This window comes from Rhinolophus sinicus, chromosome 16, assembly GCF_057876585.1.
Source record: "Rhinolophus sinicus isolate RSI-liver-muscle chromosome 16, RSI-T2T, whole genome shotgun sequence".
NCBI lineage: Eukaryota > Metazoa > Chordata > Mammalia > Chiroptera > Rhinolophidae > Rhinolophus > Rhinolophus sinicus.
In genome coordinates, this window is record NC_142516.1 from 88,618,298 (window position 1) to 88,645,483 (window position 27,186).

The following is a 27,186-nucleotide window of genomic DNA, read 5'->3' on the forward strand; positions in this document are numbered from 1 at the left end:
AATTATAAATAATCTGTGATCAAGAGAGCAGAGGATTTTGGGTTTTGTTACAGGTCTGTATAGTCATTTGAATATTCCAAACCTCCCCTGCCAGGAGAGGTCTTTCCTTACCATTGATTTCAAAAACCACCTCCCTCCCCTCACGGTTCTTAATCTCCTCAACCTGCTTTATTTCCTACATAGCACTTATTACGACCTGCATTTTTCTTTCCTTGTAGATCATGCCATTTTTGTCTACTTGTTTATTTTTCTGTGAGTTTCACTAGGGTATAAATTCCATGAGACTAGAGGTCTTTATCTATCTCACTCCCCATTCTGTTCCCCATGTGTAGTATGACAACCACGGCTACGTGCAGCTGGTTAATGTAAGTCAGAATTAACTAAAATGAAAACACTAAAATTGGTTGCCTTGGCCACATTAGATGTATTTCAAGTGTTTTCTCACCTGTAAGATGAGAACAACAGTTAAAAGACTGGGAGGATTAAATGAGACAAGGAAGTGCAATAACCTCATACACTAGGAGAATGTGCGCGGTTGGTATGTAATTGGAGCTGCCTCGGCTTCCTGGAACCTTGGGTACAAATGTGATTATGTAAATAGAAAAACTCAAATTGCCTTTGCCTACAGAACACACAAGCTTCTCTCATGAGGCCCCTCCTGATGGCAGAGCCCCTGCTGGCCACTCCTGCCAGAGATTAGCTTGACAAAGTTGTTAACTGGGCCATGGATCTGTCTCCAGGAGTATTCAGATTCACAATTCAAAAGAAAAAAGTCTACAAGTAAAAAACAAAAACAAATTTGTGGGCTACATTTAACCAACATCAAAGTGTTTGTGTTCTAGGAGCCCACGGAACCATGACTGATTCTCCAGTCTTCGTGGAGTCTTGCACCTTCCACACCAGCTGTAAGGCGCTTCCTCTCCTCAAGTCTTCTCCTTCTCATCTTTGCCATGTGGGCCACAAAGCAGCAGGTAGCCCTCTGTCCTGTGAGGTCCTTAGGAGCACAGCTCTGCCAACTTCTGCTTGCAGCCTTTTCTGTCACGACTCTGCCAATGCGGGGTCCTGGAAGGAGAATGGTGACCAGGCTGAGTCCTTCATGCCCTACCTCTGGGCCTTCATACTAACTCCATGATGTCCTCTTCTAGCTGTGCAAATTATCCACAGAAACGGGTATGTACAGGCTATAGACCCATTCGGTTCATCGGACACAGCCAGGCCAGTAGGCTTCAATAACAGTGCCTCTCACCAGACGTCCACCGCATTGACTGTGCAGTACAATATTTCCAGTCCTTTGGCCAAGACCTCTACCCTCACTCACAAATAGCTTCTCCGAGGGACAGAAGTGAACAGCTGTTAACTCATGTCTGCAGATCGTCTTGGGCTCCATTCCCAGGTGTGCTGGTTTGCCTGCACTGAGCGATGCTGAGGATGTGGGGAGGCAGCCCGGACCCTGGTACAAGGTCTCCACTTTGTCTACAAGGTCTCGACACTTTCACCTGGCCTTTTCTGCCCAGCTCTGTTTTCTTTAGGCAGGAACTTCTTTTTTCTTTAAGTACTTATGGTCAAGGAGATTTGCATCCATCTTTATCTCAAAGGTTAGCCTGAGACTTGAGGTCTTCCTTACATTCTGGAGGAATCCTAGTTTTCCACCATCGGTAGGAGTTTTTGTTGATAGGTTGTTTTAGTACATAGGAAAGATGATTCAGGAGTTTACTTTTTATTTAAATGATTAATATTCAATTTATTAAAGTTACAATGTTAGAATTCAAAGAATTCAAAAAAGAGATTGCTTCTCTTTTCTAAAATACATCAAAAATTTTATCAATCACTTTTAAGGGGCTTTTTAATTTACTAAGTTACTTAAATACCTTCCCAGCATTTAAAAACTGCATTTGTAAATTTACTGTACAGCAGGTCCTTGAATAACATCGTTTGTTTCAGTGCCATTTCATTATAACAGTGATCAGAAAAAATACTCAGTTCCCGATTGGGGCCACTGTCTGTGGAGTTTGTACATCCTCCCTAGGTCTGTGTGTGTTTTCTCCAGGGACTGGTTTCCTCTTACATCCCAAAGGTGTGCACACGAGGTGAACTGGCGTGTCTACACTGTTCCTGAGTGGGTGTGGGTGTGTGTGAGTGACCTTGAGATGGAAGGGTGTCCTGTCCAGGGTGGGTCCTGCCTGGCACCCTGAGCTGCCAGGAGAGTCTCCGACCACCTTGAACTGGATTAAGTGGGATGGAAAATAATAATCTCACTTGTTTTAAAAAATGAATAGCTCTTTTTTTTATTAGTTTCAGGTGTACAAAACAATACAATAGACATTTCACCCCTCTCAAAGTGATAACCCCCTCCCTCAGTCTATTGCCCCTCTGACATCATATATATCTATTACAATTCCATTGACTCTATTCCTATGTATCCTGTGACTATATATATTAAACTGTAGTTGACATACAATATTATTCAGCTTCAGCTTCAGGTGTACACTGCAGTGGTCAAGCATCTACACTGTCCATGAAGTGGTCTCCATAATAAGACATGTGCCCATCTGACATCCTACAAAATCTATGAATAGCTATTTAAAATGTACGTATAATTCATATTTATTTCAGTGTTTAATGTTAGCAGTGTTTGAGTCTTTATTTAGAAGTTTGGTGATGTTTTTGTGGCAGGAAATATGCCATAGGAACTTAAATCATGTTTATGTCAATTAGCCTGTGGTAAAATTGGTTTTGTGATACATTGTTTTGCTTGAAGTTACAGTTTCCAAGAACCTATCCACATGTTAAGTGGGGACTTACTGTGTTTGATTTCCTTTTGTATATTTCAATTGGCTGACTTAATAAAAGTTCCCCACACAAATGCTACATAATTCTAACATTCTCTCAGATGTTCCAAAGCCATGTATAAATAGGAAGATTTCATCTTAAAAACTGTCTAAAGTAATTTCTCTTTTGCACATTTTTGATAGCACTTACAAGGCTGTCCACGGTTGAATTTCTCAAGCAGTGAACATGACCGTATGTGCACAGATTCTTTCTTAACTCAAAAACATAAATAATATAGTCTTTATTCTCTTAAACCTTTATATACTTAGTTCTCAAAAAAAAGTATTTTAATAACCTAATTCTTACAAGTAAATTGAGGTGACTAAAGAGCAGAGCATTTGACCAGATCCCCAATGAGTCCATCATTGCTAACTCATTGCTACACTGGAGGCAGAGCCCTAGGTCCCCAAGATGTCATCCCACTGATTTCTGAAGATTTCCTGCCTTGGGGAACCAAGTATCTCAGACCAACCTGGGACCCTTCCTGCTCCAAACATGGATCGACCACTTCTCCAAAGAGTCCTGGCTCTTTTTAGGGAAAATTGGCATTAGAGACCCAAGTTTGGGTACCAGCATTGCAGGTCAGATTTGTGATACTGGGTGGTGCTCAGGCCATTTCAGAGGGCAGAGCTGGAAAATACCTGTGTGGTTTTTTTTTTTTTTTGAAGGTGTACGTTCTTACTGATGTTTTTAATTCAATTCTAACATCATAGCATTCCTCTTTAAACTCTTTGTTTCTATAATTATACCTTATTTTCTCTTACGGTGATATCTTCATGCCAAACAAAATCAGCATGTTTACTTGATTTATCTAAAAAGTAATAAAAATATCAGTATGATACTGGTATGAAAAACAAAACTACAAAATGACATTCAAGTTATTTTCTGTAGTTCTTTTTGTCCTTAGAATATGTCCCAGTAAGTATGCTTTCTAGAGTCACTTGCAATTCCTATTTTGTATGATTATATAAGGACATTTCAGTCTTAAGTGTTGGCATTTCAACAGCAGCTAGTACTTAAAGTCTGGCAACTTTTAAATACTTACCTATTCTCGGTGGTGTTATTGAGCTCCTAAGGAAGTATAGAATTAATCCTGACTTTATGAAATGAGTGGACAAACATATGGAGCTCACCTCTGAAGTCTGTGCCAAGTTTAATGTAGCCATCACCTGGCCCATTTTCAACGGCTGAATACTTGGTTATACGTGCAAGATTTGTGATAAGGAAATTTTGGCTGTGCAAATCCATTCTGCCTAGTAATATTTAATTTCTAATTAGATCGGCATCTACATGTTTTCAGGTGCTTAATTCAACTTTAATTTTTCAAGTTCAAAGCTTCCTTTTCTGAACCATGATCTTTCCTCTCATTCCCGAATCTCATGTTACACAAATTCTACTTCCAAAGGTTAGAATCTCAGAAATATATAACAAAGGTATATGAAGACCAAGTTCAATTAAGTGAATTAAGAGAAAAGGACACATGTCAGAGATTACACATTTAAACATTCACCAGGAAGTTCATGTGAAAACCTCTCTATAAATTCATAGGAATTTCAGACTACCTGGTTCCATTAGAATCAATTCATAAACCCCAGCTTTTAACATTTATAGAAGTTAAAGGTCCAGTCTGGAAAACAGAAACCACACTAGATATTGCAACAGAGAATGTAACTGGATGGTTCTCTAAGAACCATCAGTTCAATGGTTCTTAGAGAACTGGAAAGCGAAGAGAACATTGACGTAACATGGTAGCATCAGGAGGTGGCACTGTCCCCAGGACTCAGGGAAGGCGGGAAGATTTGGGGGATATTAGAACTGGAGGCTCACAGGGGGTCCTGCTGGAGCTGGGTACACCTCTGATGGTGTGTGACAGTGTCTGGCAGGGCCCACAGAGCTGGAGACAGAACCAGTGGTGCTCACTAGTGCGATTGCTAAGGTGACACAAACAGCATCAGCAAGCAAGCTCTCTTCCTCCCGCCTTCCCGTTTTCCTCTAGTGCTCATATTGGTAGACTCTAACGGGAAACCTGCTTCAGCATCACAAACCAGACTACAGAAGAGCGGATATGGAGCAGAGAGCCAATACTCCAATAATAACGGGCACAGTTCTACACACACCCTCTGTCTGCGACACAATAGTAAGGACAATGCTTTCTCCTAAGAAGAAGCAATTCTTCTCCCACAGAGATGCTCTTACACTCTCCTCCCAAATAGCAGATGGAACAAGTGCTAGCAGCCAGTGTATCCATCTCAGTGCATCTGTGTCTAATTCAGTCTACCTCTCACCTGAGTATTCTGCAACCTACAGACTAAATTATAAACTTAAGCACTACCAACAATTTTTACATAAAATAATAAGGGAAAAGAAGGAGGGAGGAAAAGAAATTAGATAACATACACACACATATACATACAGATAAAAATAAGGGAAAAACATGTGGCTGCTACAGTCTTCATTTCTGTTACTTCATTTCTGTTACTGGTCAGAGGAACTTAATGTTTACTACTTCCTTTTCCAGCTCCTTCAAGTTCACCCTCATCCAGCATCTCAGCTGATAAAGGTTTTGTTTGTGTGTTTTTATTCTCCTTGGTTTAGGTGGGGTGGGGGTGGGGGTTGAATAAACCAAACTTTTATTTTTGAAGAATATAAATTATCTAACATTCTACCTTTAAAAACAACAACATATAGAGGTAGAACTTACATATAATGCTTTTATTTAAGTGTATATTTCAATGAGTTTTGGCAATTTATACACCCGTAATTTATACATATTCTTCTATCACCCCCAAATTTTCCCCGCACTCCCAGCCCCAGAGAGCCTCCTTTCTAGAGTCGCATGTAAACTGAATCATAGATGCACTCTCTTGTGTTTGACTTTTGCTGAACATAATGTTATTGGGAGTCACTTACATTGTCCCAGCATCGCTACTTTGTTCTTGCTTATTGCTGACAAGTATAGCATTGTATGAATATATAAAAATTTGTTATTCTGTTACTTATTTGAGTTGTTTCTAGTTTTTAGCTATTATGAATAAAGCTGCTAAGAACATCACTGTGCACATCTTTGTGTGAACACTTGTATTTATTTCCCTTGAGCAATAGCTAGGAGTGGAATTGCAGAATCATATGTTAAATGTATGTTTCACTTCAGAGGAAACCACCAAATTAATTTCCCAAGTGATTCTTCCACTTTGAATTCCTACCAGCAATATACGAGAATTCCATTGTTCTACATCCTTACCAACGCAAGGTATTTTCAGTGTTTTTAATTTTAATCCTACTGGTGGAGTCTCACTGTGGCTTTAATTCACATTTTCTGATGACTAATGATGTTTGGCATCTTTTCATTGCTTATTAGCCATTAATATATCTTCTTTGGTGAACTGTCTCTTCAGATCTTTTCAGTTATTTCTAATCAGTTATGTCTCTCCTTATAGAGTTGTGAGATTTCTCTGTATGTCCTGAACATGAGCTTTTAACCAGGTATGCCGTTTTGCCAGTAGTTTCTCCCAGTGTGTGGCTGGTATTTTATTTTTCTTAATGTCTTTTGAAGAGCATCTTTGCCACATGAAGAAATCCTCTGTATCATAATCCTTAAAACTGTTTCTTCTTTGTAGATATTCATTATGTTTTCAATATTTTTCTATTAAAAAACTATATTGAAATAAGCAACTTAATCTATCTTGGTGTCCACCTGTATTTCTGTAGGATTAGAATTGCAAAACCAAAGGGTATATACATTTAAAATTTTGATGTGTCAATCACTGTCTGGTGAGTTTGAGATTTTTCACCTTATTGCAAACTAACAATTAGCGTGTTACAATTTTGTGGAAGTTGACAGAAGTCATGAGACTCCTGAGTCAGAGATAAAAGACCTTATTACTCACAGCAATAGCAATAGCCAGAGTGTCAGCATATGCCATGCGGGGACTCTGGTCCCACTCCCCACAAGGGAACGCAGGATATGGTGAGGCCAAAAAGGAACACCCACGGAGCCATAGGTAGGGGAGTCATACCACTACATTCTCACTGGCGGCTGGGTTGGAGAAACAGGAAGCAGGAGCCACACAATCCACAGCCGGCCTTCCACTTCTCTGCCAAAAAACCCCACGTGCTAACTGCAATCCACGCTTGCTAGCTCAGCCACAGCAGTTATATCAGTGGCTAATGGCTAACCTGTAACAGCTGATGGCCAACTAGTCACAGATGATGGCCATCTACTACCCCAGCCAGCACCTTTCCATGTCAGGCTGAGAGCCTGGAAACTGCTCTCTGGGACTTTGTCCCCACAGCATATATACACTAGTTCTTGGAGCCCCAGTTCCCATGGGATTACATGGAGGGCTGGATGGCCCTGGCATTTGCAATGGGCCAAGGTACCAGCACTTTTTTTAATTAAAAAAATTAAAAAAAAATTTTTTAGCGGAGCCAACATTGTAGTGAGCAGCAAACAAGTCAGCCCCCTTCCACCCAGGAGTGAGCAGTTATAGGGTAATCACTCTGAGAGTGCCCCGACCTCTTTAGCTGCCTGTGCGAGAGGCTACAGAAACTGCTCGGTATAAGGAGATGGATAAACCTTGCTGTGTGGTACACTCAGCAAGAATGTACATGGATGCTCAGGGCTCCTGGTGACAGCCCTCCCAACAACATACTGTAACATTTCTCTCCAAAAAGCCTGTGCCAGTTTAAGTCTGTCTTCGATTATGTACAAAAAGGTCTTGGTTGCCAATATGGGAATACTATCAATCTTGATAATTTTAGCCAATTAGATGGGTGAAGGATGACTTACCTTTGTTGTGTTACTTTTCATTTCTCTTAAGTGAGTGGAGCACATTTTCAAAGGTTTATTGATAATTTGTGAAATGTTTCCTTAAAGCTTAGCCTTCCCTCTGACATACCTCTTTCCATGTTCCTGATTGGGGAAAACCAAGAAGGAAGAGCTCCATTTGTCATCGGAGTCTGTGGGTGTTGGAGACATTTTCTGCTCAAGTACTAATCGTCTTGAACTGGATGACGGTGGTACTTCCCCTCAGCGTGTGCTGTGTGAACACAAAATGCTGTCATTTGTTTTGGTCTGTTTGTTCCTGGGCTCCAAAAAGAGCCAGGCGTCAGGCAGGGTGACATTTCCTTTTTCTTACACATAAGCCCATTCTGCCTCTGGAGGAGGAAGTGCAGTTCAGATAGCTCCCACTGGTCACATCCCTTTAGTGGAATCAAACCAGTTTTCCCTTCCCAAAGATTCACGCATCTGGAGCTTTCCCTTCTACTGTCCCACCGTTCCTGGGCCTCCGTTCTCACCCATGGAGAAGGCGGCCTATATCTTCCTAGAAATGCAAACTCATAACCGCCCTTAGTTTAAAGGCCCGAGCTGGGGAGTATGGAAGAGGTACTAATCATCTAGTGATAGTTTTCTTGGGCTCCTTTAGAGGTTGAGTCTTGTGCCGGCCTGGAGGCGTCCCCACTCTGTACACTGATTTTAGGGTGCACGGTTGAAAACTGAAAAATAAACAATGAATTACTGGAGTCCTAGCGTCGGGTCTTCGCGCTTCCCTTGGCCGTTGCATCCGCGGGCCCTCCTTCAGCCAGCTCCATCCAACCCCTGCGCACCCAGCGGACGCTCCGAGGTGGAGGCTCCTCCCGCGGCCACACCCAGTGGGGACCTGGACAGCGCGCCCGCCCCCGCCCTGCCAGTCGGGAGCCAATCCAGAGCCAATCCGGAACCAATCGGGGCCCGCGCCCCTCCCTAGCTCCGAGCGCAACCAATGGGTGCGGGTCACGGCCCACCCCACGCGGGACCCTGCGCAGCACGGCGCTGTGAGCCCCAGCCCGCTCTTCACGCCGGTGGCGCCCCTGGTCAGCTCCGCGCCAGCATGGCCTCTCCAGCGGCGGGCCTGGTGGTTATCGTTGGCAGGTAAGCGGCCTGCGCCGGTGGGCACCCAAGTGGCAGTCGCTGGAGCGGGTGGGGGCGCGCCGGCCCGGCCCTGCGAGGGTGCCCTGCGCGGCACTGGCCGGCCCCGGGATCGTGGCGGGAGCACATTGTGGAGTGCGGTTGTTGGGTTTTTCCGCGCTGACGTAGCCGCGGTTCAGACAGTCGACCGCGCAGGCCGCGCGCAAAAACGGTTTAAGGGGCTCGTGGGGTGATGCCGCTTGCCAGCGAGTCCAAGTAGACGTGCCAGGCATTCCATGTGAGCGACATGAAGTCTGTTTGCAGAATTGTATTAACCTTTCCCATGTTATGGATAGGAAAACCGAAATTAAGCAGTTTACCCAAGGTCACAGCCTGTCGGTGATCGAGACTGCACCGGTCCAGCAGGGAGGTGGGTGCACTCCCCTGACCAGGCTGCCTGCGGAGCGTAGGAGCGCCGTGTTCTGGTCCCAGCGTGTCGCTGTAGGCGGGAACAGGTGCTTGGCGAACACAACTGCCAAGCCTAATTCTTAGAGTAGACGCCTTTTCCAGAAGGGAACGCTGGAGCCCGGTTTGCTAGGGTGTCAGTCAAACAGCCGAAATTCCATCCAAGGTTTCTGGTTGGTGCTCCCACCCCCTGCTATTTTCGTTTTAAAAAGGCATTTATGTGTACCTTTCCATTGGTAAGCTATCAGCAATCCACATGTTAATACCTGCTATTGGTAGTTGGAAGCACCTGTTTGGGGTCAGCTTTGTGTCCCTTTGTGCCGCTGAGGTGTTGGCTACCTGATTTCCCTACCAGTTTACAACCCTGTCAGAAGAACAATTCCAATGTCAGGGTTTTTAATTCAGAATCCATTGAAGGAAGGAGTCAGGATGCCTTTTGTCCGCTTTCTTTTGCTCAGAGCAGTGGCATGAACTGTGCCTTTGACCTTTCCAGGCGCATGGATGTGTATGGCTGCCTAGAGAAGAAATACAAAGAATATGTGTAAAAGTGTACTTTGTACCAGGTACGGTGACTAACTATGCTTGCCTTGCATTTTTGATGTCCAGCGTCAAGGGCTAGAGCATTGTAAGTCTCCCACTTGCCTCCGAATGGTGTCCTGCCTGCACCTAATCATGACAGAAGGATCGCTGTCTCTCGAGAAGGAGCTGAGATTGGCGAGTCAGTCTTTTCTGATTCCTTTGAGGGAGGGTGACAAGGAGTTACACGGGGCTGGCAAGCTATAATGACCACAGGATTTGGCACAAGATTGATAGTCCTGTCCACCCCTACACCCTCAGCACCTCGACAGACACCCTTTCTGGGGTAGCAGTGCTTCCCTTCCCTTTACCCTTTTCTTTCCCCTCTGTCCCCTCTCCTCCCCACTTTCTTTTTCTCTTCCAATCCCACAGGTGATTCCAAGGAACATCCACTTAAATTCGCTAAAACCTGGTTGAGTTTCATTCTTGGATTTCAACAGACCAAAAAGTACATACTTCCATTTCAGGAACCTATTGGGCCATTGTTTTTACATCTTATCAATAACAGACTGCCTGTTAAAAGTACTTGCAAAAAATACAGTCTCTGTTTACATTCTTTTCCACTGATCGTTTCATAAAGGCCACTCTTTCTCAGGGCCACTTAGCTTTCCTGTGAGCATCCAAGGCAGATCCCTTCAGAATGGTGGGCTTGAGAGAGTAAGAGTGTGTTTTGAAGAATTAAGAAAGGAGAGAAAACCCTCTTGGGCCTAGGGCTGCAGGAACATAGAGGGAAAATCTGGTAATGACAACTTTAAAAAATGGGAGTAGAAATGAGTAACCTGCAGACAAATTTGCATTTGAGTGGTGTTCCCAGGATTTCATTTCTGTTGGCTTCACACGTCTACAGAGGAACTTGTTCCTGTATATAACACGGTGTTTCTGGGTAACTGAAGATTATCAAACAGAAGCCTCATGTAAATGGCAGTGGGGAGGGCCTGTAAGTGGGAGCTCCTACACCCTACCACTCATAGTGAATTACTCCAAACAGGAGGAGATACTCTCCATGTCCAAAAGGAAGATGTCTTTCTACTCTACTCACTACAACAGGAAGGAGGATCTTCTCTTCACCTGGCAACCACTCAGCTAATGAAAGACTGTTACAACTCAGCCAATGAAAAGCCACTATACCTCGAACTCCCAGTTTCCATCACTGGACTCTGTTTACAACAGCACCTCCAAACTCACTTTTTTCATTATAAAAGAATGTTCCTTCCTGTCCTTTGTTCTCTGGACTTATGCTGTGGTTTGCCATTAAACCACGTGTCCAGAATTGCAATTCTTTGTTGTTCCCAAATAAACCCATTTTGTTGGAGATATCTGGCTAATTGTTTAAGGTCAACTGATATTTGTATATTCGTTTTATATATGTATTATATAACATATAATATATATTATATAATGCATATATATTATATAATACATATTATATAAAACATGCAATATATAGAATATATATAATATATATGCAATATATATAATATGTGATATATAATATATATAATATGTATTATATATGTAATATGTATCATTGTGTTTACCCAAATTTTAGGCCTTGAGCTTGTTTTAAAAATTGGAACCTGTATGGGGGGGAGGAAGACCAACCTTGTCATGTTCCTGGTCCCCCTTTTTACTGGGCACACTGCTTCAGGTCTGAGCCCAGCAGCCATCTGCTCCAGGAAAAGTTCTGTTTCTGGGACCTTCCCTTGGGGTAGAAACTGTATCATGACTGGTTGTATATCCACCATGCCTGGTCCCAGTAGCCAGATGTTTGAGTGTTTATAACAGAGATTGCATTTTTAAAAAACTGATGTGCAATGTAAAGGACTTGCTAGGATGTTGTTTTAAATCAAGTAAAGCATCCTTGAACTACTCTTCAGTTTTTCTATTCCAAAATTTTACTTTGGGTGACTATGTACATTTTACAAATTTTCTGAGACCTGAATTTTTTTCAAAGTGCTGCTCTAGGTATTCTTGTTAATTTTTGTATTAAAACACACAGACACAGAGATATATGTAGATAACAGAGCGAACCGTAGGGTGCTCCAGTGACCTCTTGAGTCAGCTCAAACACGACATATGCCCTTCCTAGGGAATTTTTAATAGCTCTTATTGGCAAATATCCCATAGCCTTCTTAGAGCAACAGTGTAGGAACAGTTTTACTTCAACTTTTGCCCAGTAAATAAGTGACTGTAGAATGGAGAGATACTCTTAAAAGTATCTAGGGTGGATTTATTCAAAGCTAAGTGCTATTAATGATGAAATTGGAACAGAACCAATTTTATAACTTTTCTCCCCTGCTGCTTTGCTGCTGTGTAACAGAATACATTTTTATGAATTTAGAAGCTTTAAAGCATATCAGAATGTAGTCCAAATGGCAAGGACCCATTATATGGCCCCAGGTATCTAGGAGGTTCAGTAAAAGTTGATGAGATGTCACAGGCTCTCAGGACTGGAGGCTCATTGCATTTGCCTGATGTAGTACTGAGGACAAAAGAGCCCAATAGAAACCAAGGCCACGAGCTTTCATTCTGGGCCTGTGCAGGCTGCACTCTCTGTGTACCTGTCTCTACATTAACGTCTGCTCTGTAGATTCCCCTGTCTGTGCGTGCTCACTTTTCTCTCCCTCCTGCTGCTTTCTTTATCTTGGGACATTGTTGCAACCCCAAAGTCATAACCTTTCAACACTAGTGCCTGTTACTTACAGTTTCCATATTTTGGGTGCAATTTTCAGGAGAGGAGATCTGATTGGTTCAGTTCCTGTATGGGAGCAAGGCTACAGATACCGTTGGGTGCTGGTAAGCCAGTTGATTGGCTGCTTTGGGTAAGGTGTCCACTTCATGTCCAATCATCAGTGACTGAGTATGGGTAAGGGATGCCTTTGGGTTCCAGAAATTGACATTCTGCTCTTGGTCTGCACTGTAGAGGAATGTGGGCAATAGAGGCCATGAAACCTACTACTATAAAAATAAATCAATTTTGTCTTTAGTGCCTGTTATATGAAATATAACTAATTTCTCCGCAACTTTTTATTATGAAAATTTTTACACATACAGAAGACTTGAAATTGTAGAAAAAAGAATACCCACATACCCACCTCTGTATTCAACAGTTGTTAAAAACTTGTTATATTTGCTTTATCTGTGTATAATTTACTTTTATTTAACCAATTTTGAAAGTTAGATGGTTAGTTTTTAATTTTTTGCTAACACAAATTTTACTGCGAATGAATATCTTTGTGCATTGCCCATATTAACCTAAGATAAATTCTAGAAGTAAAATTTCTAGGTCAAATACTACAAACACAGTTTTGGTACAGGTGTTAGATTGCTTCCAGATACTTTGCACCAATTTATATTCCCCCCAATAGTTTGTGAGTGTCCATTTCCCTATAACTTCACAAACCCTAAGCATTATTAGTCTTCTTAATCTCTGCCATTCTGGTATATTAAGTTGCTGTTATTAAAATAGTAAAATCTGTTTTCAAGCTAGTTTGTTATTGCCTGTTTACTTACTTTGTTCAGGATTTTCCCCACTCGTGTTTGTTGTGTCCTTCTTTTAGTACTGTGTTTATGGGAATTGTTGTATCTTTATATATTACATAATTTCATTTTGGACAGTTGTCTTATGTTGATTTTTTTGCCGTAAACAAATTTATTAAGATTAGCTAGTTTATTTGGCAACCCATATTCAAATATGAGGACCATGGTGGCTTGGAGTATTGTAAAAATGTCTTTGTTGGAAAGGTTGAAGCTACTGTTTTAATGTGACTATCCCCCTGCTCCCACTGTATTTATAGATGAAGAACTACACACCCCCTTGGAGATGTGGCTTACTTCTTTGTGATCCTAGTGTAGAAGAATAGTTGGGGGCAGAACTAGGTGTCTTGATACCAGACTAATTACTGAGATAAATGATTGAATTATAACACTAGATAATCATTTAAGTGACCACTACCCTTAGAAAAGTAATGTGAGCTAGAAATGCAAGCCACATACATAATTTTTCTGAGTTATAATAAAAAAGTAAAAAAAAAGGTGAAAATTTTAATGTATTTTATTTAGCATATTTTCAAAGTGTTATTTCAACATGTGATTTAAATATTATTATTATTGAAAGTTTATGGTATTTTTGGGTATTGTCTTCAAAATCCAACGTGTATTTTACACTTGCAGTGCATCTCACTTTGAAATGGTGTTGACCTTAAACAAATAGACAGCCATATATTTCTCCAGCAAAATAAGTTTATTTGGGAACAACAAAGACTTGGAATTCAGGACATGTGGTCTAAGGTGAACTGCAGGCAAGTCCAGAGAAACAGGAAAGGAACACTCTTTTATAGAGAAGAGGAAGTTGGGAGAGCTGTAATTAACAGAGTTCTTCCTGTTAGTCTGGAGATCAACTTAGGTGTGAGAGTGTCCCCTTCTGGCCTCCCAACTTCGTTTTAACTGAGGTTTCTGTTTATGAATTTTGTCACCAGCCACTTTTCCAGTGCTTAACAGCCCCATGTGTCTGGTGGCTACTGTACTGGACAATGCGGATTTAAGTGATGATGTACGCTTTGTTAATCAAGAAAGCAGATCTTCAGAAAGCTGCCTTCTCCCCCTTTTCTGTGGCTGCCCCTGCAATGCAGTCTTACTTGAGAGGTGCTTACACTTATTTTGAAAAAGCAAGTCAAGTTGTGGGAGGAGGTTTACCTAATGAGATGAATCTGTTGTGTTCTCCTTTGTGGAAAGTCTTTTCTGTAAAAGCAGCTGTTGCACTTGGGGCCTCTATACAAAGACCAATTGAAGCACCTCACCCTTCTGTTGTGCGGCCCACCAGCCCTTTCTGTTCCCCGAGCCTGGCATTGGCACTTCCCTCGTCCTCTGCACTGGTTCTCTCAGTTTCATTGTGTGGCAGACACAGGATGTCAAGGGATCCAGTAGATCGAGGGTCTGATGCTAAGGTTGCTGTATAGGACAAGTGGAGTGTCATCCCTGAGGGAGTAAGTCAGCTTGACAAGGTCAGGCACCTCATCAGCATGGGGGCGCATGTTTTACATGTACGCATGCGTCATTTGGTAGGGCTGTGGGATTTTCTTAAACCATAAAGTGGCAAAGAAAAGAATTCTCTTTTTAGAAAATATTTTTATGACTTATGTGTTACATACAGCAAAGTGCAGAAATCACGTGTACAGGTTGATGATTATTACAGAGTGAACACACCACTGTAACCCCCACTGTGAAAATATTCTTCGTTCTAGAGTTACTGAATCAAGGACTTCTTCTATGCTTAAATAAGTCACTGTATGTTTCAAACATTATGATAATGGCAACAGGAAGAAAAATGTTCAAAGTTAATAGCTGGTCAGTTGGAATGACCAGCATGAGTGTTAATTGGCCTTCTAACCGCTTTGCAGGTCTGGAGTATGTGTGTGTGCATGTTTGAAGAAGAGAAAGGAGTCTCCATGCAGGGAGTATCTCTTTCAAACTCTGGGTTTCTTTTTTCTTCAGATGGTATAGATCTGTTCAATAGAAGCTTCTGCAAAAATGGAAGTGTTCTGTGTATCCCCTTGCTGTAGATGATAGCCACAATCACTTGTGGCTGTTGAATGCTTGAAATGTGTGTAGTACTGTTGATGAACTGAATTTTAAAGTGTATTTAATTTTAACTAATTTAAATGGCTGCATGTGGGCAGTGCAGATCTAGAGCACTGAACGTTTAATCAAAAATGTATATGTACGTGATATATAAATTTTACATTAATTGCAAAAGATTTCAATATTGCACAAGAATATGGAGTAAAATCTACTGTATAGTTCCGTTCCCTTCTCTGGAAGTTGAGTAGAGGTGATTTCAGTTATTTTCACTCTGTTTTTCCTGTAAATGGCTTCACATAAGATACTTGTAACAAGAAGGTGGTTCCTAGTATGTATTAAAGGCTTTGCCCAAGTGAGCATTGTGTGAGAGCTTGGAAGCTTGGATAGCACAGAAGTGCTATTCTCGTAGCAGGGTTTTCAAGTCAATAGGAGGCAGGCCAAGCTGTCTCCTTTAATCGCTTGGGCCCAAAAGCTATGACAGAAGCCATGGGGGTTGTAAATGTCTCTGGTGTGAGAGGCTTCCTGTGCTCAGAACCTGAACTGTGGATTAGCTGAATTAGGAAGGACAGGGGAAGGGGAGATGGAATGGGGAAAATGCTTCTTGCAGACCACCCTGTGATTGCTATTCTAGCCTCCCTTCCTCCAAAGTGGTTCCTTTAGTCACAGTGAAATAATATACTGAGATAAGCTAGCCCTACTGTACATTCAGGCTACCTGCAAGCTAGTGACTGCCTGAAGGCTGGCAGAGAACATGAGACTGTCAGAGACAAAGGACTTTATCAATCAGAGCAGAGAAGGCAGCATGAACATTATGTTTGTATTGGTTCCCCTTCTCCCTGAGTCCCAGGAAGGGGAAGTGGAGGGCGAGGTGACACCTGCAGATTCAATGAATGTGTTCTGGAGAGGAACACTGAACTTGAGGAAGCCACAGTTTTTATAGCAAGAGGTAAGCATGCTTGCTGTTTGTCCTTGAGGGATAGATTTCCTCTTCCCTCAACATCACTTTGCAAATATAACTGAGAAATGGTCCGGGTACAGACAGTTTACTTGTTGAAGAACATGGGTCATTTGTCCTGTAAAATTTCCCACATTCTGGGCTTTGTGGAATGTATCCCTATAGTATCATTTCACATGTTCCTCTGTCCCTTTATTTCCAGTAAATCTGTAACAGTGGGCAGAACATAACAGTAAGAACTCGAGTCAGACTGCCTGGGTTCATCTCAGCTTGGTATTCAGATGTCTGTGTCATCTTAACCTGCCTGCGCCTCAGTTTTCCCATACATAAAATGGAAATGATAATAGTGCTGACCTTGTAGGGTTGTTGTGAAGATTAACAGAGGTGAGACACGGAACAAGTTTAATGTTATCTGGCATCTAGTACATTCTCAGATGCCGGTGGTGATTGCAGGAATTATTTATTTGAAGAGGACAGAAAATCCTATCTGTTCTCTAAGGACAATGGTCAGATGGAGGTTTACAGAGGTTTCACCTTCAGGACACCCTGCCACCTCCCTTCTGTAACTTTGTTTCATTGTGTGAGCACGTGTTAACTACCTGATACCTGGTGGTACAATATTAATGCTGCACTGGAGTTCAGGATTCAGGAGCTCAGATAACATTTTAAATCAATACAGTTATTAAAATGTGTGATTTTAAGATATCAGATATTTTAAGAATAGGATGCTGTATAATTTTTAAAAATGCATTCTGTGTTAGGAATGAAAACCTGTTCTGTTAAGTTAACCAGAAATCTTTCTTAATTTTCTGTCCCTTTAGTGGACTCATTGGGCGAAGCTGGGCTATGTTGTTTGCCAGCGGAGGCTTCAAGGTGAAACTCTATGATATTGAGCAACAGCAGATAACAAACGCCCTGGAAAACATCAGGTAAGTCAGGTGGCACCTCTGGGAGGAACAGAATTCGCTGGTACTCTCCATGGGTCTTGTTTATCACATTCTCTAGGCCACAAACGTCTATGATTTCTCTCTTTCCCTTCACAGCTATTACAGTGCCAAGGAGCTGGTAAAGGCCAGACAGACCTATAGGAGTTGAGACATGAACTAAGACTGAAGGAGGAGTTTACAAACTTAGGGTTGTAAAGATGTGTGATGGGCGTGGGAGAACTGAGTGTGAGTCTCAGGCTTCCGGCCTGAATGAGTTTGTAAACTCTTGCTGTGTCCCCGGGGCTGCAGGTCTGGGTTTCCTGCGTTTTCTCTGGGGAGGCGAGCTGACTTTCAGCAGGTGATAGGCAGAGAGCTACAGGGGCGTTACATCTTAGGAACAGAGGTCCTGACGTGTGTTCTGACCTGTCGGTGGAACGATGGTAGGACCCAGATTAACTGTGATAACTGTAATAGTTACAGATGTGCAAGTAGATAAGCTTATCAAATGCTGACGGCTGAGTTTTAGGGGTAACTGCAGAGGGTAGAAGAATAGGAACCAAAAGAGAAAGGAAAGGAATCGGGAGGTCAGAGATAAAAGAGCCACGCTAATGCAACATGCCGGAAGGCAAGGCGCCGTGATCCCACCCGCCTAAGATGACATTCACTGAACAGTTTGACCATCTCAGATGTCATTTTGTTCAGGCGGTAGTTATCCTTCTTTTTGAGATATTCCGTGAATGTGTAACTTGAAGTTGCATTTTTGTGTAACAGAAATATGCCTTATCATTTATTTTCTTAATAGACTAATATATAGGGTATGATATCAGGCCATGGGGATCAAGAAATTATATACCTTAGTCCAGTTTTGTTGTGTAACAGAGTAAGAACCCGAAACCCAGCAAAGTCAAGTTATTTCTTACATATAGCTGATGCCAAGATAAAATCTCAGTCTGAAAAACAGAAACAAAACAAACAAAAAAACCAAAAAGTGAAACAACCACTCTAAAACTAAACACACACACCCTTATTGCTTTATGCTGTTATAGAAGGAAGAGGAATTGACCTAAGTATCGACTATGTTCCACGCATGTGCTGTTCACTAGGGATACACAGGGGAACAAGACAGATGTAGTCCTGTCCACCGTGGACTTTACAATCTAGCAATCCTGCCATATTAATTCTCACAGTAAATCCTATGAGGCAGATACTATTGCCCTTAATTTATGAGAAAAGTCAGGTCTATGAGTGGTCAGTAACCTGCTCAAAGACACAGTAAGACACAAGATTCTAGCCCTGATCTGTCTGACCTGTTAAGGTGGTCTGAGCATCTATAGCACCCATCTACACTAAATGTTTTATAGCGATCCTGCAAAGACTACTTTTAGTATAATATTTGATATATACAAAAGAATAGACTATTTATGCTAATTTATGAAGAACATAATAAAGTGAACATTCATGAATCTACAACCCACCTTGAGATCTCAAACATTGTCAATATGCTGTATGCACTTGGTGGGTCTGATCCCCCTGCCTTCCCACCAGAAGTAACAACTATCCTTTATTTTCTGTTTACCATTACCTTGCCTAAAAATGTATCCCCAAACAGTACGTGGTTTAGTGTTGCTCAAACGTACTTTTGAGATTCACCCATGTTTCTGCTTGTAGCTGTAGTACATCTGTTTTCATTGCTATGTAATTGTCTACTGTGTGTCTTTGCTATAATTTACTTTTCTCTTATCCTTTCGATGAATATCACAGCTATTTCCAGTGTGGGGCATATGTCTCCCAGTGCATAAGTGCAAGAATGTCTACAGGGTGCATACCAAAGAGATTGCTGGGCCTGTTCTTCCTTCTGAGATTCTGATTACATGCGTTTTGAACCAACTCATTCCAGCCTTCATATCTTTTAACCTCTATTTCATATTCTCTCTCTCTTTGTCTCTTTGGAGTGCATTCTAGATGCACCTTTTAGATCTTTCTTCCAGTTCACTAATTCTAGTTTTATTTGTGTCTAATCTGTTTCAAACATCCATGGAGCTTATTTCAATAATTAACTTTTCATTTTAAAAGTTCCATTTGTTTCTTTTCCAAATATGCCTGTTTATTTTTAATAGTTTCTCATTGTTTGCTCATTCTTTGTGGTACCATTTTCAAACCTTTGAGCACGTAGGGCACAATTGTCTCATATTATATATCTGATAATTCCAGTACCTGAATTACTCCCGTACCTGAGGTTGTCTTAGATCAAGATCCTCAGAATCAGGTCCTGAGGTGAGGATTACTGGGCCAGTGGTTGGTTAAGGAAGTGCTCCCAGGAGAAGCCAGTAGGGGAGTGAGGGGACAGGATAAGGAAGACCAAAAAGCCAACTGAGGGCATGATTTCAGAAGTGCCAGGCTCATCAAGATTCCAGGGGAGTTCTGAAGTGTAAAGTACTCTGCAAAGTCTGTCACCCCTGAAGGCAGGAGAGCTGAGCTTTCATATTCCTGCATCAGTCACTGCCTGGGGCCATCCTGGGCGGTTGCGAACTCCCAGGCACTTCCAGGTCTCTGGTCTAGGTCCAGGGTCATACTCTGAGGGAAGAGGCAGGTATGGAATTTTTGCAGGAAAGACTTCAAAAGCTGGGGGGTGGACACTCAATGCTGGCAAAAGGGATTCAAAGAGATCTGGGTGGAGCACCAATGGCCTCCACCATAGAAATCATTGGGGAGCTTTAAATAAAACAAATTTTCCCCCCGATTGCAAGTATTCCTACTTTCATTCATTAAAAATCACTGATTGAGCACCTCCTATGTGCTCATCTTAACCCTGGGATTCCGTAGTAAACACAGTAGACTAAGATCTCACATTCTACAGGGAGAGGGATTTGTGAGAAGTAGATCATCCAAAATGAGTTAGTGAAATACATGTTGTGCCAGATTGGGGGTCTGCAGACTCCACCAGCTGGCCAAACCTGGCCTGCAGCTTGTTTTGTATAACCCATTGAGCTAAGATTGGTATTTTTTAAGGATTATAAAATAAAAAAAGAAGAATATGTAACAGAGACCTTATGAGGCCACAAAGCCTAAAATATTACTATGTGGGCCTTTACAGAAAAAGTTTCTCATGTTAAATAGTTGAAATTCTGTCTCCAATTCTGATGTGTGAGTTTTTTTCCTACACCACCAAGCAATTCTGCGACACCAGCTGGGTGTCCTGTAATAAACTCAATTCTGACTATCTACCTGGAGATAGCGTCAGATTGCACAGGTTAAGGGCTCTGTCCCACAAGACCATCCTCCACTTTAGTTGCCAGCTTGTGCTTCTGACCAACTGGCTATAAATCAGAAGTTCCCATGATTTCCCTGCTTGGGTTGGATTAATTTGCTAGAGCAGCTCACAGAACTCAGGAAACCAGTTTACTCATAAGATTACTGGTTTATTGCAAAGCATATTATAGGATACGAGTCAATAGCAAGATAAAGAGATGCATAGGACCAGATGTATTGGAAGGGGTGTGGGACTTCCCTGCTTTTTTGAAGTGACAGTCTCCCCAAATCTCCATGTGTTTACGAACCCAGAAGCTCTCTAACCCCTGTCCTTTTGGGTTTTTATAGAGGCTTCATTAATAGGCTCGATTGATTAAATCATTGGCCACTGGTGATTGAACTTACCTTCCAGCTTATCTCCCCTGCCTTTTCATAGCTTGATGCCGTGTTTCCCTGAAAATAAGACCTAGCTGGACTGGACCATCAGCTCTAATGCGTCTTTTGGAGCAAAAATTAATATAAGACCCAGTCTTGTTTTAATATAAGACTGGGTCTTATAAATAATATCATATAATATAAGGCTGGGTCTTATATTAATTTTTGCTCCAAAACATGCATTAGAGCTGATGGTCTGGCTAGGTCTTATTTTCGGGAAACACGGTAGCTCATTTCCTTTTGGCACTGAATAATATACAGTTGTCTGGGTGGGCCACAGTTTACTTATCCATTCCCTACTGAAGGACATCTTGGTTGCTTTCAAATTTTGACAATTATGAATAAAGCTATAAACATCTCTGTGCAGGTTTTGGTGTGGACAAAAGTCTCAACTTTTGGGTACCAAGGAGCCATACTGCTAGATCATTTGGTAAGAGTATGTTTAGTTTTGTAAGAAACTGCAATTTGTCTGCCAAAATGGCTGCATTATTTGCATCTCCACCAGCAGTGAGTGAGAGTTCCTGTTGCTCCATGTCCTCGCCAGCATTTGGTGTTGTCAGTGGTCCGAATTATGGCCATTCTAATAGGTATGAAATGGTACCTGGTTGTTTTAATTTGAATTTCTCTGATGACATCTGATGTGGAACATCCTTTCATATGCTTATTTGCCATTTGTATATCTTCTTTGAGTTCTTTTTCTATTTTTGCCTTTGTTGATTAAAGGTGGAGCCTTGAAAATTTTTCTTACTTGCTGTATTTGTGAATCCCTGATCCATAAACATTATTCTTATGCAGGATCCTGCGATTTTATAAACAGGCTCTTCAGAGATTCTGGTCCACGATAGTGTTGGAAGTCAGTCTTCAAAAGTCTTTAAGTGTACTTTAAGCTTCAGGAAAAACGGATAAAAGCCATATGTTCTACTATGGTAATGCAGGAGAAAATACAGTTGACCCCTGAACAACATGGGCTTGAACTGCATGGGTCCACTTATATTTTTTTCAGTAAATACCTGCACTGTTTTCAGTCCACAGTTATGAGTCTGAGGATGTGAAGGGCCAAATGTATGCATTGATCTACGCCATGTTATATAGGGGACTTGAGCATCTGAAGATTTTGGTATCTGCAGGGGAACTAATCTCCTATGGTTACTTAGGGAAAATTAAAATTTTAGGGCAGTCAAAAGTTATATGTGGATTTTTGACTGTGGAGGGGAAGCGGTGTCACAGGAAGTAATTTGTTGATAATGAAAAAACCATAAGGGGAATATAGTTATAAAGAACTCTAAGGAATTTATGGTATTTCTAACTAAGTAAAATTACATCTACTTAGTAAATGTTCCCTTTATTCCCCCATTAAATGGTGTGTGTAAGTGTGAGCACAGCAAGCCCCATTTGGGAAATGGTAGCTGATAGTAATGTTGGCCTCATACCCTCAGGTGGCGATACTGACTTTTCAGCTGGCCTGAACTTTTTCATTTGTTTTCTGGTGATAGTCATTCTGGTAGGTGGGTTTGGAGCTGAGAGATACTAGCTCAATAACTGGCCCAATGTTGGAGGAGAGCACAGCATGGAATGAGGAGACCCCTGAACCTCTGATTTAGTCATGCGTTAAGCCAGCCCAGCCTTTTTCTGTAAAGTCCAGGTAGTAAATATTTTAGGCTTTTCAGATCTCTGTAGCAACTCCTTGTGGAGTGAAAGCAGCTGTGGACAATCTGTAGACATGTGGGCATGGCTGTATTCCAAAAGAATTTAATGGATTAACACAGAACTTTGGAGTTTATATAATTTTCACACATCAGGAAGTGTTATTATTCTATTGATTTTTTTCCCAACCATTTCAACATGTAAAAACTATCTCACAGGCACCAGAGCATGGGCACCAGAGCATGTTTGTGCCAAAAAAATGTACACACATTTTAAGGGATGTTATCTATGTATTACTTTTCGAAGTTGAATTATTGTGGCAATGTGTAGTATGACATTTGCCCAAAAGTTATTTTTGGGAATGATCAATTTTACTTCCAACAAGATGGCGCCCCACTGCACTTTCACCGAAATGTGAGAGCTTACGTCAATGAGAATTTGCCAGGACAATGGATAGGATGAAGAGGTGCAGTTGAGTTTCCCCCACGTTCTTCTGACTTAACACCCCTTGACTTCTATCTATGGGGGACCTTAAAGGATGTGGTGTACCGTAGAAAACTGGCAGCAATACAAATGGACCTTTTGGTCAGCGTAGCTAAAGCAGTAGTTCGCCGTAATCAGAAGTGTCTGGACACTGATGGTAACCACTTTGAGCACCTTTTGTAATTGCAGAAGTCAAACGTGACTTACATTCATCTTTTGTTATCGGCATACGAGGTCTGACAATTTAAGTTCATGAACTTGTTGCAACGATGTTGCTAACCTTTTTGATATCAGAGGGATTATTCGTTATGAATTTGTACCAACTGGACAGTTAACCAAGTTTACTATTTGGAAGTGCTGAAAAGGCTGTGTGAAAAAGTTAGACGACCTGAATGTCTCGCCAACAATTCATGGCTTTTGGAGGACAATGCACCAGCTCACACGGCACTGTCTGTGAGGGAGATTTTAGCCAGTAAACAAATAACTGTATCGAGACACCCTCCCTACTCACCTGATCTGGCCCCAAATGACTTCTTTCTTAACCGAAGATAAAGGAAATATTGAAAGGAAGACATTTTGATGACATTCAGGACATCAACAGTAATACGACAATAGCTCTGATGGCCATTCCAGAAAAAGAGTTCCAGAATTGCTTTGAAGGGTGGACTAGGTGCTGGTGTCGGTGCATAGCTTCCCAAGGGGAGTACTTCAAAGGTGACCGTAGTGATACTCAGCAGTGAGGTATATAGCACTTATTCTGGGATGAGTTTGCAAACTGGTCTGACTTCGTATATTGAGTATTACAATTTTAATACAGTTTTTTCTTTTCTTAAAATGTGTATACATGGTTTTGGCATCCTCTGTATATAGCTTGCTGACTTCTACGCTATACTTTTCAGCTCTATTATCATTTCATCTTTTATTTTGTAAAGCCAATTCCAACTCACTTGTAACCAAGAGCAAACTAAGATTCCTAACTGAAAAGTTCTTTGGTCTATTTCTTGGGGTATATGTATTTTAGGCCTAACTTTTTAGATGTGTCATTGAAGGTTTTGGCCACTTTTAAAGCTGTTTTAGGCATCAGGGAGTACATGGGGAAATTGTGGGTAAGATTTGTTTTTCTTCTTTTTTAGGCCACATTAAAGGTTTTCCTGTTAAGCTACTACTTTGCTAAATGAGAAGCTAATATTTCTGAATGTTAATGGTTCCTGATTGAAGTTTTAGGTATCAGCCTGTAAGACTTTTGAACCAAAAAAATCCCAAATGACTTATTACTATTAGCAGCCTTATTGCAGAGAAAGCAAACATGCTGGATTCTTATGTGTCTAAGACTTAAAAAGAGCACTCACAGCTCTTTCCTCAATAGTAGTGACTGAATGTTTACAACTCACATTTCAGCTGGGTTAACTTAAGTATGCAGAACTGGTTGTACTTCTTTAGCCGGAAGTAGGGACCTTACAAGGCCTTGTGACCGACTGCCTCTTTCTTCTCAAATGATTGTGTGCAAAGAGTCTCAGGACAATCAGGTTTAGCCGCGTCATGTTGCCTTCCTGGAGAGTACTAGGTTTTTGGTCTTGTGACTCACCTGCTTTCCTTTCTTAAATCATAAGATTTTCAAATGTGCCATTCCTGTACAGAGAGACCAGGCTAAGAGGATTGAGTCCAAACCTTATTTTTGTAATTATTTTGGTCAATAAGTTCAGTTCTGAGTTTCAACATTTTTTCAGCCAGGAAAGAATTGTTGTTGCTTCTTTCAGTCAGTAAACTGTCGACCTGCAGGTTACCAATGACGTTGGCTCATGTCAACACACTGTGTATTGGCCATAGAACTTAGTGTTCAGGGACCCAAGATTAAAATGTCCCCGACCATGTGTCCAGCGTAAGTTATAGGGAAAACCTTTGGTCAAGAAGTATGAACAATGTATCTTCCTGACTGAGTTGAATTGACTGAGGGTCAAACCAGCTATGCCCAGTGGGTGTCCTTTTATGAAACCCTGCTTTGTGGTCTTCATCCATCACAGTAGGCTGTGAACTTCACGAGGACTCTCAGTGCCCCTCGGTATGCAAATGTCGTGTCATCTCCGTGTGGGCACAGAAATAGCCGCATGCAGTTTCTTGTCCCCAGATCCTGGAACTTCATAGGCACCAGCTTAGTAACTGTTTTAACTGAGTCACGGGAACCTCTTCTAGAGTCTCAAAAGTCAGTTCTGTTGGCCATATTTTTCAGTCTTTTTCTGACATGGGTCCCACCCTCCCAGTTTGGTTCAGTTCCCATATTCACATTCTTCTGAACATTCTGTAATAGAAACTAAAATGTTGGAGTTCATTACCTCTGCATGAAAATGCTGTGTGTGTTAGACCTATTAAACTCTAATCTTAAATGAGTAGAAATGGTACATCTTGACTCTGAACTTGTAAAAGTGAACTTAAACTGGGTGAGGTTGATTTAAAAAAAAAAAAATTAAAACATTAGAAGAGTAAGGAAATTACTATCACAACTCATACCCTGCCAAGAGAGCTTAGTGAATTTAAAAAAAAAAAAAAAAAAAAAAAGCTGTTATCCAGGACTAATCTTTTTCTAACAGGGTGGCAAAATGAGTAACTTAAAACTTAACATATTTAAATCTCATAATAGAAAGGTAGCTTGACCTTGGGAAACCTCATTAGTGAAATTTGAACATAGACTTTGTTGGTAAAATTTCAAGGCTGGGGAAAATACATGTCAGATGGGGAAAAAAATCAACTATATTTCTGTACATACATGGTTAGAAAACACAATTGAAAATTTGCTACAGTTACCAAACAAATGTATGCAACTTAGGTATAAATATAATAAAAATGTATAAGACATTCATGGAGACATTTTTTTTTTCAATTTTATTGAAGGGCAATAAAGAAGACTCAGATAAATGGTAACTGTTCCTGGCAGGAACCTGATGTTAGTAGTTTAATTCAAGTGCTCCTGGAAGCAGGGTGCAGGGAAGTGGTTGACTAAACCTAACTGGACTGAAGTTCAGTAGTGACCACAAGTCCCGTTAATAAAAGTTCACACCCAGAGGCCAAGGGTTCAACTGGGTCATTCCATCTGACTTATCTCTGTGTTCACAGATCATGCTGTCACTTGACTGTCATTAGGACAGCTCAAATGATTGCTTCATTTCACTTATCTATCTTTCCCAGACAGAAATAGTTTTGCTCTATGTGATTTGTAAAAGTTGCATATGCTAATTGTACATTTGAAAAACTGAGGTACCATCAGATTCCTTTGTGTCTGGATGGTCGGAGGAAGAGTGACTGTTGACCATTTTAAGGGTGTATGGTATATCATGTGTGCCTGTGCATATGGACACACTAACAGTGAAGGTGGGCTGTGAGGCTTACCTGCTGTGAAGGGTGTGAACTCAGCTGTGGTGGGGCTTGTCTCCCGTTGTTTCTGACAACCACAGATAGGCGTCAGAGTGCACGTTTATTAACTGCGCTAATGCCTGATTCTCCAGTGAAAACAATGGTGAAGTTGATGGGCATGAGACCTAAACAGGCCCTCTGCTCCCTGAGTATCTCCCTGCCCCGCCAAGTAAATAGTGGGTAGACGAGAGGCATGCCCTTGGGGAACTGGAGACATCTTTGGTGGGAGGCAGTCAAGATTTTAACAACACTGATGTCACACAAACAAAGTCTGGGGCTCCTCTTTTTAATCAAATGTTTGGTACTCTGTCCCCCTTTTCCTCCCCACTTCAGAAACACTGAAAATGATAAACGTGCAATGAATAAATGAGAAAAAAGTGCTCCATGGTAGGAGACAGACCGCTCTGGTGGATGGTCCTGCACTTTCTCGTTGCAGGCACTGAATTCCGGATTTTGTGGAGCATGAACTTAGTCCGTCCTGTGTGCAGTTGGCGTGTGTGGTTGGAGCCCTGCGGCTCTCAGATGTGTATGCTTGGGCCTTGGTAGCAGTGACAGAGCCAGGTCAGGGGACTGGACAGTGCAGCGTCACTGTGCAGCATGTGACATATGGGGCACTCCACCCAGAAGAGATCCTGGCCTCCTGTTCTAACTGGTCCCTGCTGAAGTGGGGAGCAAATGGGAGCACTGAGCACTGTTCTGCCAAGGGCTGGAAGGGAAGAGGTCACATGAAATTGTCGACTGGCAAAAAATAA

General features: G+C 41.5%; 2 protein-coding genes and 1 long non-coding RNA gene across 9 annotated transcripts in view; 2 read left to right on the forward strand and 1 right to left on the reverse strand.

The window, feature by feature from the left end:
- IFT88 (intraflagellar transport 88) overlaps positions 1–8,487 on the reverse strand; it is a 127,132-nt gene extending 118,645 nt beyond the window's left edge. For 5 of the 6 annotated variants that reach the window (XM_088792717.1, XM_088792714.1, XM_088792715.1 and 2 more), the window contains exon 1: positions 7,728–8,437. In XM_088792717.1, coding sequence (XP_088648843.1) covers positions 7,728–7,775 — 48 coding nt within the window. In that variant the 5' untranslated portion in view covers positions 7,776–8,437. Of the gene's footprint in view, positions 1–7,727 lie in introns of all 6 variants that reach the window. The other variant, XM_074330134.2, reaches the window with a different exon arrangement.
- Positions 8,488–8,582: 95 nt separating this feature from the next.
- CRYL1 (crystallin lambda 1) overlaps positions 8,583–27,186 on the forward strand; it is a 115,140-nt gene continuing 96,536 nt past the window's right edge. The window contains exons 1-2 of one of the 2 annotated variants that reach the window (XM_019715679.3): positions 8,583–8,740; positions 17,114–17,221. In XM_019715679.3, coding sequence (XP_019571238.3) covers positions 8,592–8,740; positions 17,114–17,221 — 257 coding nt within the window. In that variant the 5' untranslated portion in view covers positions 8,583–8,591. Of the gene's footprint in view, positions 8,741–9,703; positions 9,745–17,113; positions 17,222–27,186 lie in introns of those variants that run through there. The other variant, XM_019715680.3, reaches the window with a different exon arrangement.
- LOC109436833 (uncharacterized) lies at positions 9,751–11,627 on the forward strand. The gene is made up of 2 exons (XR_002136159.2): positions 9,751–9,899; positions 10,746–11,627. It is a non-coding gene; the product is annotated as an uncharacterized LOC109436833 (long non-coding RNA).